General features: G+C 37.0%; 1 protein-coding gene across 1 annotated transcript in view; it reads left to right on the forward strand.

Annotated features, from left to right (window-relative positions):
- The window catches only part of USH2A (Usher syndrome 2A (autosomal recessive, mild)), a 301,921-nt gene that overhangs the window by 91,617 nt on the left and 197,149 nt on the right, over positions 1 to 13,155 (forward strand). The window contains exons 9-10 of the mRNA XM_012638316.1: positions 8 to 187; positions 3,545 to 3,713. Coding sequence (XP_012493770.1) covers positions 8 to 187; positions 3,545 to 3,713 — 349 coding nt within the window. The remainder of the gene's footprint in view (positions 1 to 7; positions 188 to 3,544; positions 3,714 to 13,155) is intronic.

Here is a 13,155-nt window from a genome sequence, read left to right on the forward strand (position 1 = left end):
CCTTCAAATTGATTGGGTGTCTCCAGGGAAGCCAAATGGCATCATTCGTGGATATGATCTCTTACGGAAAACATTATATTCATGCCCTAAAACTCAGAAGGACCACAGTGATGAGCTCTGCAAGGCTGTGAGATGTCAAAAACCTAAAAATATCTGTGGACACATTTGCTATTCTCCTGAAGCTAAGGTAAATCTTTTCAAACTAGTTAGTGAATTATGTTTTTCTCACTAAAAACTCCAGATAAAATCACATTCTTCTTACACCATGACGGATCATGATCAATATATCCACTACTCTATCAATAAGATCCCACAGAGAAGAAAGGATACTTATAAAAATCCTATCATCCTTATGAACATTTAGCCTTCCCATTTTTCATTATCTTCATAGGAAATATGAATTTATTAGAATAAGGAACATCCTATATTTGTGTTTGATTGAGTGACTTGAAATTTTCTTTGTAACAAATCCATTCAGCCACAAATGGGTGTTTGTTTACATGACACTGATGAGTAACTGTGTATAGAACCTTTCAAGGTTTGTCAGAAATATTTTAGAATTATGGTCATTTGCAGATTAATGTTCATATTAGTTGCTGTTTAGGAATCAGATCAATAATACAGCCAGACAGAAGAGTTTGTAAATGGCTTTTATTGACAAACAATACAGAAAATCCTTAGTTTGCAGGTAGGATTTCATGTAATAAAATAATGTTCCTATTTGTCAACAACAACATCATACATTCAATGACTAAAACTACTACTAAATTCATAAAATTCACTGCAAAAGAACATAGTAATTAAGAAAGTGAGTTATTGAAGCAATTTGGATCAAAATATAAATTATTATGGCTGACACAAATTTAGCAGTATTTACCATCTAAGAAATTCATAAAGCCAGCAGTTACCAACTATACATTTTTTTGACACTTAGCCTCCAAAATTGTCATTATGCCTAAGTTTTACATCATTTTAAGCCATTAAATATGCACATATTTAAATGTGCACATACGCACATCTGATGAACATACTTTTATAAAATAAAATTAAATTTAGTATTTCTGAGAGGAAGAATATTGGAATAAATTTGCCCATTAAACATGTTCTCCGTGAGAAAGAAATAAAACTTGGGAAAATATTGGGCAGAATACAGAATTCACTTCTCAGTTTTTTCTTTTGTTTCTATTATTTTAATACATATTATGTAATGAGAAGCTGGCAAGTAGAGTATAATTGTTTAGGTATCTGAATTAGTGATTTAAGGTTTTTCCAGTGCAGGAAACAATGTGTTTCGTCAAACTAAAAACTGATTCTGGCCAGAAACTATCTAGTAGTTTAGGTTTTTCTACTTCTCTCCAACTTCTCACCCCAGGAGATACATACTCAAACCTAACCCCAAGCTATAATTTACAGACAATTTTTTTCTTGGAATTTTGATTGACTTCCTTTATTCTCTTTCACTGACAATGCCTGTGTTGTCCCTTTCATCCTTGAAATGAAAAGAAGATGTGGCTGAATCACTATAAACATCAGGGGACCCAAAATAATAATACAAGCCTCACCACGTGATTGCAGCCACGGTTCTCAAACCCCAGCATGTGACCTGCAGGGCTTGTTAAAACACAGGCTTGCAAGGTCCTCCCAGAGATTCTGATTCAGTAGGTCTGGAATGGGCTGTGAAAATGTGCATTTCTTTTTCTTTTTTCTTTTTTTTTTTTTTCCTCCCCACACCTCCTGAAAATGTGCATTTCTAACATGTTCCCAGGGGATGCCTCTGCATATGGTCCAGGGACTACACTTTGAGAATCATTAGATTACAAAAGTGCTTTTGAAAAACATAGAGCAAGGAAAAGGCCACCTATTTGAAAATTAGCCACACACAAATTAGCTCGTTATTGAAATTTCCATTTACGTTTTCTGAGACAATTAACTCGAAGACTGAAGTAGAAGATTAGGAAACACTCTGTTTATGGAGAGACCTCCCAAGAGAAATAATTGCTTGAAAAAACTTTCCCTTTGGGACCCATCCATGATCTAACCCAGAGTGGGCTGAAAAAAAAAGAAAAAGAGGCAGGTGTTTTCAGGGCTCAAGGGGCCTGAGAAAGCACTGATAATGAAAGAATGGAAGTGACCCACTCCTAATGGGCCATTACTAAATAAATATTTGAGGAATAATTTCAAAAGAGGGTGAAAAGTACTGGATAAACTTGCTGAACTAAAAAACCAGATGTATTTAAGTATCCAGAAACACACTATGTATGAATGGGACTTTAATAAATGCTTTAAGATTGAAAAACAAATGGCAAAGTTTTAAGTCAAGAGAGGAGAGTGCATGCTGTTTTATCCTGACCAGCATTTCAAAATCCCAAACACATAGAGAGTTCTAGTTGAACTTTTAAAAATGGAACACAATTTCAAATATGGCATTGAACGGAGAAGTCACCCAATTTATCCTTGAAATTAGACTGACTTTGAATCCTTATTGCTCATAACTAAACCCAGCAAAAGGTATTCATTACAGTTGTTTCAGCAGGGCTATCTGGGGAACCACAAAGGTAGACTTTGAATGTAGGAGCCCAGTTTCTTAGCTTTTAGATGACTTTTGAAAAATGAATGAAGTACTCAGCTAGTGGCCCTGTTGAAGACTTAGAACTTGTACATTCTACAGTTCCTGTGCTGAGCTTGGCTGAAACGTTGGTGCATCTTGGAGGTAGCAATAAGCAAAAAGAAAGAAGGGAAATGCCTCTTAAACAGTGGTTGATTTGCCTACCACAGGAAGCATCTATCCAATTAATGTAACTTAAGCCAAGTACAGGTTCTGAGGCTACATTTCAGCAACATTCAGTGTTTGATTTGTTGTTTATACAGTGTGTCAATCTCTCAGCCCTCAAGTGAGTGTGCAAATAATTATTTGATTGTTCAAGCACATCATTTTTTTCCACAGCTCCTGAAGAAAACAGAGTTAAAAGGGCTTTTCAAAATTAATTTCCATATAAATTTCCTTTTTTTAATGTGGTAGCCTGTGAGATACATATATATATATATACACATATATGTATGTAAATGTTGGACTCTGTTGAGATTGCCTTGTCTGAAGATTGGGTTCATAAATAAGTGGTCATATAAATTATAAGGAAATGCAATTTGTTTTTTAAAAAAAAGGATCAATGAGAGACAATTTTCATAGATGTGGTATTTTCAAATTAAACAATGATTAAAATAAGAACATATGTGAAGGAAATTATCCATTTATAATTCTAAACATCTTTACATTGGAGGCATTGATATTCAAAAGATAATTCACATTTGGAGAATCATAATAGAGCACAAAGCATGGTTGAAGACTAAACAACTGCATTCGTATCAAATAGCATTGCTAGAATTTGAATGATGCTGGAAAATACATTTTTTTATACCTACGAAATGTGAGTCATGTGGTTTCAGATCAAGGCCTTATGAGAAAATAATTATATCACGTGAGCTATGGTGGCATAATACCTTTAATTAAACTGCCGTTTCTTTAAAACTGATCCCGAACTTTCAGGTTTGTTGTAACGGAGTTCTCTATGACCCCCGGCCTGGACACCACTGTTGTGAAGACAAGTATATTCCACTTGCTCTGAATTCAACTGGAGTTTGCTGTGGTGGCCGAATACAAGAGGCACAACCACATCATCAGTGCTGCTTTGGGTATTATGCCAGAATTCTACCAGGTGAGGATCATTTCCAGGTATACTCAAAAATCTGGGGAGCCTGAAAACACAAACACATGACTCATGTCTGTGAACGATCCCAAACACCTCCCTGACGTAAACCGAACCACAAACACATAGCCAATGGCCTGCTTCACACACTTCTTCCTTCAGCTTTGTTGAAATATAAACAAGGCTAGATATCAGCAAAAGAAACAGGGAACACAAGGGACTTACAATATCTAATACACAAGGAAATATATCTGAAGATCTTTTTAACTCCCTTTTTTTTTTGGCTAAATTTTATTAACATAACTGCTGACTGTTCCACTCCATGAGCTGTTCTCCGCTTTCTCCACTTCTACTGTGAACTAGGCATGCATTGTTCCTGGGTAGATTAGAACTGCAGATTCCGTTCATCTGAGAACTCTAGGCCATTGGCAGTATCCTCTCATCTTTCTAGGTCAGACAGGAACAGGATGAAAGAATGCAGCAAAGCCTAGTAAACAGGAATTTTTCCCCCTCATTTTTTCTTTTCTATCAGCCAACTGGACTAGCCATTACTCTCTCAATTTCGACTACTTAAAACAAGGCCTGGTGAATATAATTGAGAATAATGATGATAACAATTAGCATTTATACCAAGTCTCTGGCAGGCTCTGTGATAAAAGCTTTCCATATGGTGCCTTATGTAATCCACAACTGTAGGAAACTGGTATTTTATCTGCAGTTTACAAATAAGAAAACAAGTTTAGAGAGGATCAGCAACATACCCACATTCACACGGGTGAATATGAGTGGAAAAACTAAAATGCAAATATAGGCCTGTCTCTCCCAAATCTGTGCTGTTTCAGGTACTTTACTTACTTCCTCTAACAAAAATACATCAATATATGTTAACAATTTTTTTTTTAAAAGAACTATTCTAGACTTCTAAACTTCTTTACTACCACTATCAGTTACTATTCATCCTGGTAAAGCTCCTGAGAATACAAAGTTTTTTCTACCACATAAGTTTAATACTAATACCTGCTTTAAAAAGCAGAAAATAGATGTGGGAGGAAGAGAAGAAAGCTTAGTTTTTTGGAGGCCTTAGGAAAGCTGAATGTTTGAGATATCTAGTTTAACGTGAAATTTATTCCAAACATCCAGTTCGATGTACCTTGTGTTTAGTATAAATATATCCATCCCAGGAATGTGAAATGAGACATTGTCTTACCTGGGGTCTCTTTTGTGTAACATTGGAGCAAATATGAAAAATGTATGATTAAATACTACACAAGTTTATTCAAAGCCGAGAACCTTCACTCTTATCATTTTCTCTAACGATTCATTGAAAAAAAAAAATCTATCTTTATGACAATGCTATTATTTCTGATTCTCAAGCAAAAATACTTCCATAATGGAATAACTCCTAGTTAACCAGATTTTCCAGGTAAGCAAATATGTTGATGAAAATTAGGATTTTATATAAAAGTGTTAACCTTTTTTATGCTACCACAGTGTTAACAACTAATCAAATACTATAAAAGTTTTACTCTCTCAAAACAATTTCTATTGGGGGAGTTTTCATCTATAGTTCATATCTTCCCTTCCTTGCAAATAAATGCTTTAAAATTTTAATTACAGAGATGAGGTGGGCATTCCCTGTTGTTTAGTTCTTACCAATAGACCATATGGTTTTTCTCTGAAGTCTAGCATAGAACTAAATAATAGTATTTTAATTTCTAAGTCACATTAAAATTTTTGATGTTATGATTTGCAACAAACTATTAAACTCTGAAAAAAATCCTCTGTCCCTTAAAACTAATGAAAACTACTTAGTCGCATCTATCATTGTTTTAACTCGGAAGATTTGCCTGTCACTTTCTCAAATCTAATGCAAAGTGTCAAATTTTGAATGAAGTGCACCATCTACTTTTGATGCATTTCAAAATAAAATTTAATATTTTTTTCCTAAAAGCAAAATAAGCCATGGAAGCCCATAAATCATTTATTGACATTATATAAACCTTTTAATATCTAATTTTTAGAGCAAGAGTTTTTAAAATCTCTATTACAGCCTTACCAGGGTCATTGCCCACTTACTCAAAAGGAAGCCAGTACACTGAGACAGCAGGGGTTACAGCAGAGAAAGAGTTTAATATCCCAAGTGCCATGCGAAGAAACAGGAGAAATTGCTCAAATCCGTTTCCCCAAGAATTAGGGAGAAAGGATTTTTAAAGATAGTTTGGCAGGCAAAGGGCTAGGCAATTAGGTCTGCTAATTGGCTGGGTTCGAGGAGGAACCGTAGGGGTGTAGAAATCGTCTTCTTTGCTGAGTTTGTTTTTGGGCTGGGGCTGCAAGACCAATTGAGTCAGTTCCTTGGAATGGGCCACGGGTCTGGGTGGGTCAGCCAATCCACTGGAATGCGGGGCCTGGAAGATAGCCCAAAAACTAGCCTTAGGTTTCATAAGGGCGATGTTATCTGTGGGAACAATGAAGAAAGCTAAGAATCCTTATGACCATCAGCTGTGCGTGTCCTGAGAGGTGAGCAATGACGGGAGAGCAAGCTAAGGAACAATGGCTGGTTATACATGTTTGTATGTTTCCCCTACCACAGTTTCCACCCTGTGGCCCTTTATTAATTTTATAAAGAGCAGTTTCATCTCCATTTTCTGTCTATATACACATGCTCACTCAGACCTGAAGCATTTTAATATCTACCAAACTGTTGGGCATGCCCCACATTCAGATTCTTCTTCAGTAGCTCATTTTTTCACAGTATTAGAATGCCTACCATGGCGTCAAGAGAAAAAAATGCAATCTCATGGAATAATCAGAGAGAGCATTTTGCTCCAATCATTAATCTCACTGTACCTAAGTGAAGAGATTATCTTTTGACCTCTGTTCTCGGCCAATGGGCTTTGTTAACCAGTTTAATGCTGTTTACATCAAGAAAGTAAGCACGGTGGCCCCAAAACATCTTGTATCTAAATGTAATTAAAATCTAATCCGTAGTCTGCCAGTTCAAGGCTGAGATGGGTAGGGGCATTTTCATATTTACAGGTGAGTCTGAAATTTGGGTTAATAATATTTACTTCATTTTTGTCTTAGGACTTTCCTCCATAACACCCCATAACAAAGGAAACCAGAGAAAAGAATACTAATTTACCCCCTCCCCTTTTTTATAAATATGCTAACAACCCCAAGTAAATGTTAATGTGGGTCATTCTTTGATAAGAATAACAATTAACTGTTAGACTGCATGGTAGCTTTTAGAGAGAAAACATTTTCAAGCCTGGCCTGAAATAGATTCACTTTGAAAGGTTAATGAGAAGGTGACTGATCCTTGTATCTTATGTCTAATAGCCCTTTTTTGAGGGAAAAAAAAACAGTTTTATTCCTCATTGATACAATCCACATCTCTTTTTTATGAGGCCTTTTCTTCTGTCAGTAACTGAATAAGATTCTGAGGGAATCAGGGAAATACAGCTAAAATATCTAAACCAATTAACATTTGTTATACTCAAAAGAGGCTTTTGGTAAAAAAAAAAAAAAAAAAAGTATTGGCTTTCCCCAACATAGATATGTACACTATGTTTTCTCTAAGCCCACTGTTGTCCAAAGCGATACTTAACTAACTGATGCTGGCCAGCACCATGTGATACATTATGTTAAAGTTTACCAACGAGGCACATATGTTCTCTGACTGTGAAGACTTAAAAAATATGACAACTACAGTTCAGACTAAACAAGAGAATTCTGTTTTACCCAGAGGGATGTAACAAATATAGTAACTTTTCTGTTTACAGTAAGCCCATTTCTCCTTTATTGGTCTCTGGTAGCATCATCATGAAAAATTTACTAAGTTCTCTTTTACTTATAGATACCACATTATAGGTGGTATCTATAAGTAAAAGGATTATAGGATCCTTTCAAGGATGATTGACTAGGCCAACTGTCCCCTCAATTCTAGGAATCCGTATCTGGAGGGAAAACTGAGTATGCCATGGCTCACTCCTGGGTATTTACCCTAGAGAAATGGAAACATTACCTTTTTTTAATACGAAAATATTTTTTACACAAAAACCTGCACTTCAATGTTTATAGCAGCTCTATTCATAATTGTCAAAAGCTGGAAACAGTTCAGATGTCCCTAGATGAGTAAATAGGCAAACTTTGGTACAAAGGAATACTACCTAGCAATAAAAAGGAACAAAATATTGATAAATGCTACAGAAGTATTATGCCGAGTGAAAGAAGCCGCTCTCAAAGAGTCACAAACTGAGATTCCATTTACATGACATGCTATGCAAGGCAAGCTATAGGTATGGAGAAAAATATCAGCAATTGCCAAGGGTCATGGGTGGGAAGAGGATGTGACCACAAGAGGATCACATGAGGGTATTTCAAGGGTGATAAAATTCTTCTGTATCCTGATAGTATTCCTTCCTTAAAATTCATAGAACTGTATGCCCCCAAAAGGTCCATTTTACTGGATAATATTTTTTTAAATAATTTTTTTTAAAAAAGACTCTGCCTTAGAATTCTATTTCCATTTTACCAATAAGAAATGTGGGACATAGGAATATGGCCAAGTCACTCAGCCAGTCAAGATTGGAATTTTGATGTTTAAAAATTAGGCCGAGCCCTTAGAGATAGTGTGTTATATAATAATGTGATCATTTTGTATGTGTAACTTAATATATTTTTCTGGTATGCTGATAGAACAAAAAGAAAGCAAATATATCTCCATTAAAATTACAGTGAAAATCCCTATTTTTTAAAAAAGCAAAAATATCCTAGTCAGAGATGACCATTTCAAGCAATATTTTTTTTTTTTTTTTTTTTTGAGACAGAGTCTCACTCTGTTGCCCTGGCTAGAGTGAATGCCGTGGCGTTAGCCTAGTTCACAGCAACCTCAAACTCCTGGGCTCAAGCGATCCTACTGCCTCAGCCTCCCGAGTAGCTGGGACTACAGGCATGCACCACCATGCCCGGCCAATTTTTTCTAGATATTTTTAGTTGTCCAGATAATTTCTTTCTATTTTTTAGTAGAGACGAAGTCTTGCTCTTGCTCAGGCTGGTCTCGAACCCCTGAGCTCAAACAATCTGCCTGCCTCAGCCTCCCAGAGTGCTAGGATTACAGGCGTGAGCCACCGGCCTCAAGCAATATTTTTATATGATAAGTTCTGCATAGTTTTGTGGTTTGATGCTGAATCATGAATGGATAAGATCACAGGTTCTGGGTCAAACTGCCTGGCTTCACATTCCATTTCTTTCACTTCTTAGTCTTCTGACCTTCATTAAATAACTTAAACTAGTAATATTAGTGGGAGACTAATGGTTCTGATGTCCGTTGAGTGGCTGAGTTAAAATCCCCAAAGCTTACCTGATCTTTCACGTACAAATAGAAAGAAAGGTTTATAGTAATTGGGGAGCATGAGAGTAAAGAGGTTAATGATCCTCCTTTAAATGACAAAAGTAGTTTCTAATGAGTCTTTCCCTAGCAAGGACTCAGGTGTGTCCACTTTCATTAGATCACATAAAGGGACAGCCAGTTCAGGAAAGCTAAGTAAGAATCAAATATCCAATGGCCATTGAGATGCTAAGAGACCAAGGATTCTCATCGATTCTATGAGACCAAGCAGTCCTCTAACTCGACTTTTAGCAATTGGCCGGGAAAGTTGTGAATAGCTTCCAGCCTGTGAGGAGAAGGAGACTTTCTTTTTTGCAAGACATCACAGCCTCAAATCTAGGCACTAGAAAATGCCCTTTGTTCTGACAAATTGATGACTAGAGATTTTGTGTCCCTTGTATATTACCACTGTTGACAAATAGAGGGAGAAACAGTGTTTCAGGACTAGCTGGGGAGCATGACAGATCATCCACTTATCGAGGAAATTAAATATCTCTCAGTTTATTTGTTTCCTATTGCTACTGTCACTAATTACCACAAACTTAGTGGCTTCAGACAACACAGATGTATTATATTTCTCAACATCAAAAGTTCAAAAGGAGCCTCACTGAGCTAAAATCAAGGTGTCAGCAGGGCTGTGTTCCCTTCTGGAAGAGAGGTTCCGTTTGCTTGCTTTTCCCACCTTGCAGAGGCTGCCCACAGTCTTTGTCTCATGGCTCTTTTCCATCTTCCAGGCCAAGAATGGTCACTTAAGCCTTTCTCACATCATACGCTTAAACTTAATTCCAGCTGTTATCTTCATTCCCCTTTTCCATGTAATGTAACATAGCCACGCTTCCAGGTGTTTGGCAGGGACCAAATCTGCAGGTGGCAGATACAGACCAGGAGGGTGGTTCCTAGGGGTCGAGAAGGGGGGCAAGGCAGGAAGGGACTGCAGGAAGATACAGCTAATGACCGCAAAGAGGTTTTTAGACATACACACCTGTGGAGCTGCAACTCTGCTATAAGAACACCTGTCAATGATATATATCAATCATCTGGTAACATCCCACACCTCCTGTAAACCCGCCCCCTGACTAGGCCAATAAAAGGAAACCACCTGGGCGTCCTCAGCGACTTTCTCCCTCATGGAGACTGACCCGTTCCTCTCTGGAACATACTCTCGCTTTGTACAGCTCCCTTCTTTTCTGCAATAAAAGCTGTTTTGTGTGGAACTGCTTCCTGTCTGTGGTCACTCCATCACACTGGCCCTGCTTGTGAATTTTCCAAGCAAGGAGCCAAAGAACCAGGACAACCAGTCTGCCAAGAGGCCAGACCTGACACAGGGATTAGGACATGGATATCTTTGGGAGGCCATGTTCTGCTTTAGCACGCTAAGGTAATGGTTAGCTAACTGTGAGAATTAAGAGGGAATTTCTGTAAACTCTTGGGATATAACTGTGGCAAATGAAACCGAAAAGATACTGTGAGTCTGAGTGCAAGAGTATAGGAAAAAATGCTGAGCACAGATCTGCTGCTCTAGATTAAGCAGCTGCCTCAGGGGTTGAAGATAGGATGGTATTAGGGTTGGGAACTACAGGGAAGTGAGGAAGTACGATCTTTTTAATGACCCTCAAATCTTGTACAAAGTGGTACACAATCATCATTTTGATCGAATGAATAGTATATTACAAGGGCTGGTAGGGAGGATAATGAGATATTGTGCTGACTGAGGTACCTTTCTGGAGATATGTGCATACAATGGACCACAGTTATTCAATAGCTTCTTTTATTTTTTAGTAGATTTTGGGCCAATTTCAAGAAGTGTATAGCTAGATTGATAGAGACCTTTAAGGGTTTAGCCTCTGCTATGAATCCTGCGTCTGAACGGTCTTTGTCCTGGAGGCTCTTAGAGACAGATTCGAGATTAGAGATGTTGATCATGAAGGCATCGGGTGGTAATCAGTCTGTGCTATCATCAAATTATAGACTGGGGATTTCTCCTGCGAATTAAAGAAAGAGGCTTCTGGGTCCACATTTAATGCTGGCATCTCATTTACAAAGTGGATATCCTCTCAACTGACGTACTGGTATAAAATTCCTAAACAGAAAAATGTGTCAATTCAAGAGACAGCAGAGAAATACAAAGGCAGAGTTTGAGAGGTATTTGAAATTTCTACTACAGAGACATTTTGGTTATTCCTAAGAAGGAATGATGGAAAAATAGGGTTTATGATAGATAATGTGTCCGCAGTATTGACTTTCTATTTTTGCAATTGCAGAGAAATCTCTCCCTTTTGTGTCAAGGGTAGTTACGGGTAGACCAGAGTAGCTTTGTTCACAGAGAGGTGTTGGCCTGTCAAAGTTTGTCCTTTTCCTTTTTTGATTCTGTGTTCGTAGCTAAGGCAGAGCAGGTGTTCTTCCAGTGTGCCTTCCCTTACAATATTGACAGTTGTCTTTGTGTAGACTAGACACAGGTGTGTCCTTGTTCTTGGCTTTATCTAATTGCTTAATCTGAAAAGCTATTAATTTGGTCTGATTTTTTTTCTTTTTTTCTGAGCCCAAGTATTCTAAGTGCTCAGCAAGTTCTTGTGATTTAGAGAGGGAGGCAGGCGATTATCCTTTCCTCTGTTTTCTGGGAAGTTGTGATATCTTCTTCACCTCTACAGAAACCAGAGTATTCCTGGGAAATGGTAGTTAAGTCGTCTCTGAAGCCAGGCATGGATTTATTTTTTCCCTGTTTATGGGTCTGAATATTTTTATTTTGGTAAAATATACATAACAAAATTTATTAGTTTAACCACTTTTTAGTGCACAGTTCAGTGGCATTGAGTCCATTCACATTGTTGTGCAACCATCACCACCATTCATCTGCAGAACTCTTTCATCTTCCCAGGCTGAAACTCCATACCCATTAAGCGTTAACTGTGCATTGCCCTTTACCTTCAATCCCTGGCAACAACCATTCTATTTTCTGTCTCTATGAATTTGACTATTCTGGGTACCTCATATAATTGCACTCATATATACTTGTCCTTTTCTGACTGGCTTCTTTCACTAAGCACAATTTCAAGGCTCATCCATGTTGTAGCATGTGTCAGAATTCCATTCCTTTTTAAGGCTGAATAATATCTCATTGTATATACCACATTTTGTTTACTCATTTTTCCATTGATGGACAATTAGTTTTTACCTTTTGACTATTGTGAATAAAGCTGCTATAAACATTGGTGTACAAATATCTGTTCAAGCTCCTACTTTCAATACCCTTGGGTATATACCTTTGGGTATATACCCAGAAGTGGAATTGCTAAATCATATGGTAATTCCATGTTTCATTATTTTGAGGAACTGCCGTGCTGTCTTCTACAGCAGCTGCACCATTTAATATTCCCAATATCCACACACAAATGTGCCAATTTCTCCATATCCTTGCTAACACTTGTTATTTATTGATTGATTGATAATAGCTACCCTAATGGTTGTGAAGTACTATCTCATTGTGGTTTTGATGTGCATTTTTGTAATAATTAGTAATATTGAGTATCTTTTCATATGCATATTGGCTGTCTCTATATCTTCTTTGGAAAAATGTCTGAGTTCTTTGCCTGTTTTAAAAATAAGATTGTCATTTTTATATTGAATTGTGGGAGTTCTTTATACATCTGGATACTAATACCTTACTAGATATATGATTTGTAAATATTTTCTCCCATAGGTTGCCTTTTTGCTTTCTTAATAGTGGTCTTTGATGCTCAAAAGTTTTTAATTTTGATGAAGTCCCATTCATCTATATTTTTCTTTAATTGCCTATACTTTCAGTGTCATATCCGAGAAATCATTGCCAAATTCAATGTAATGAAATTTTTCCTCTGTTTTCTTCCAAGAATTTTAGGTTTTGTCTTTTATGTCTAGATTTTTGATCCATTTTGAGTTAATTTTTGTATATGGTATAAGGTAAGCATTCAACTTCATTCTTTTGCACATGAATGTCCAATTTTCCCAACACTATCTGTTAAAAAAGATGGTCCTTTCCCCATTGCATGGTCTTGGTATGCTTTTTGGAAATCATTTGACAATACA

The sequence above is a fragment of the Propithecus coquereli genome, unplaced genomic scaffold, assembly GCF_000956105.1.
Source record: "Propithecus coquereli isolate 6110/MARCELLA unplaced genomic scaffold, Pcoq_1.0 Scaffold129, whole genome shotgun sequence".
Lineage (NCBI taxonomy): Eukaryota > Metazoa > Chordata > Mammalia > Primates > Indriidae > Propithecus > Propithecus coquereli.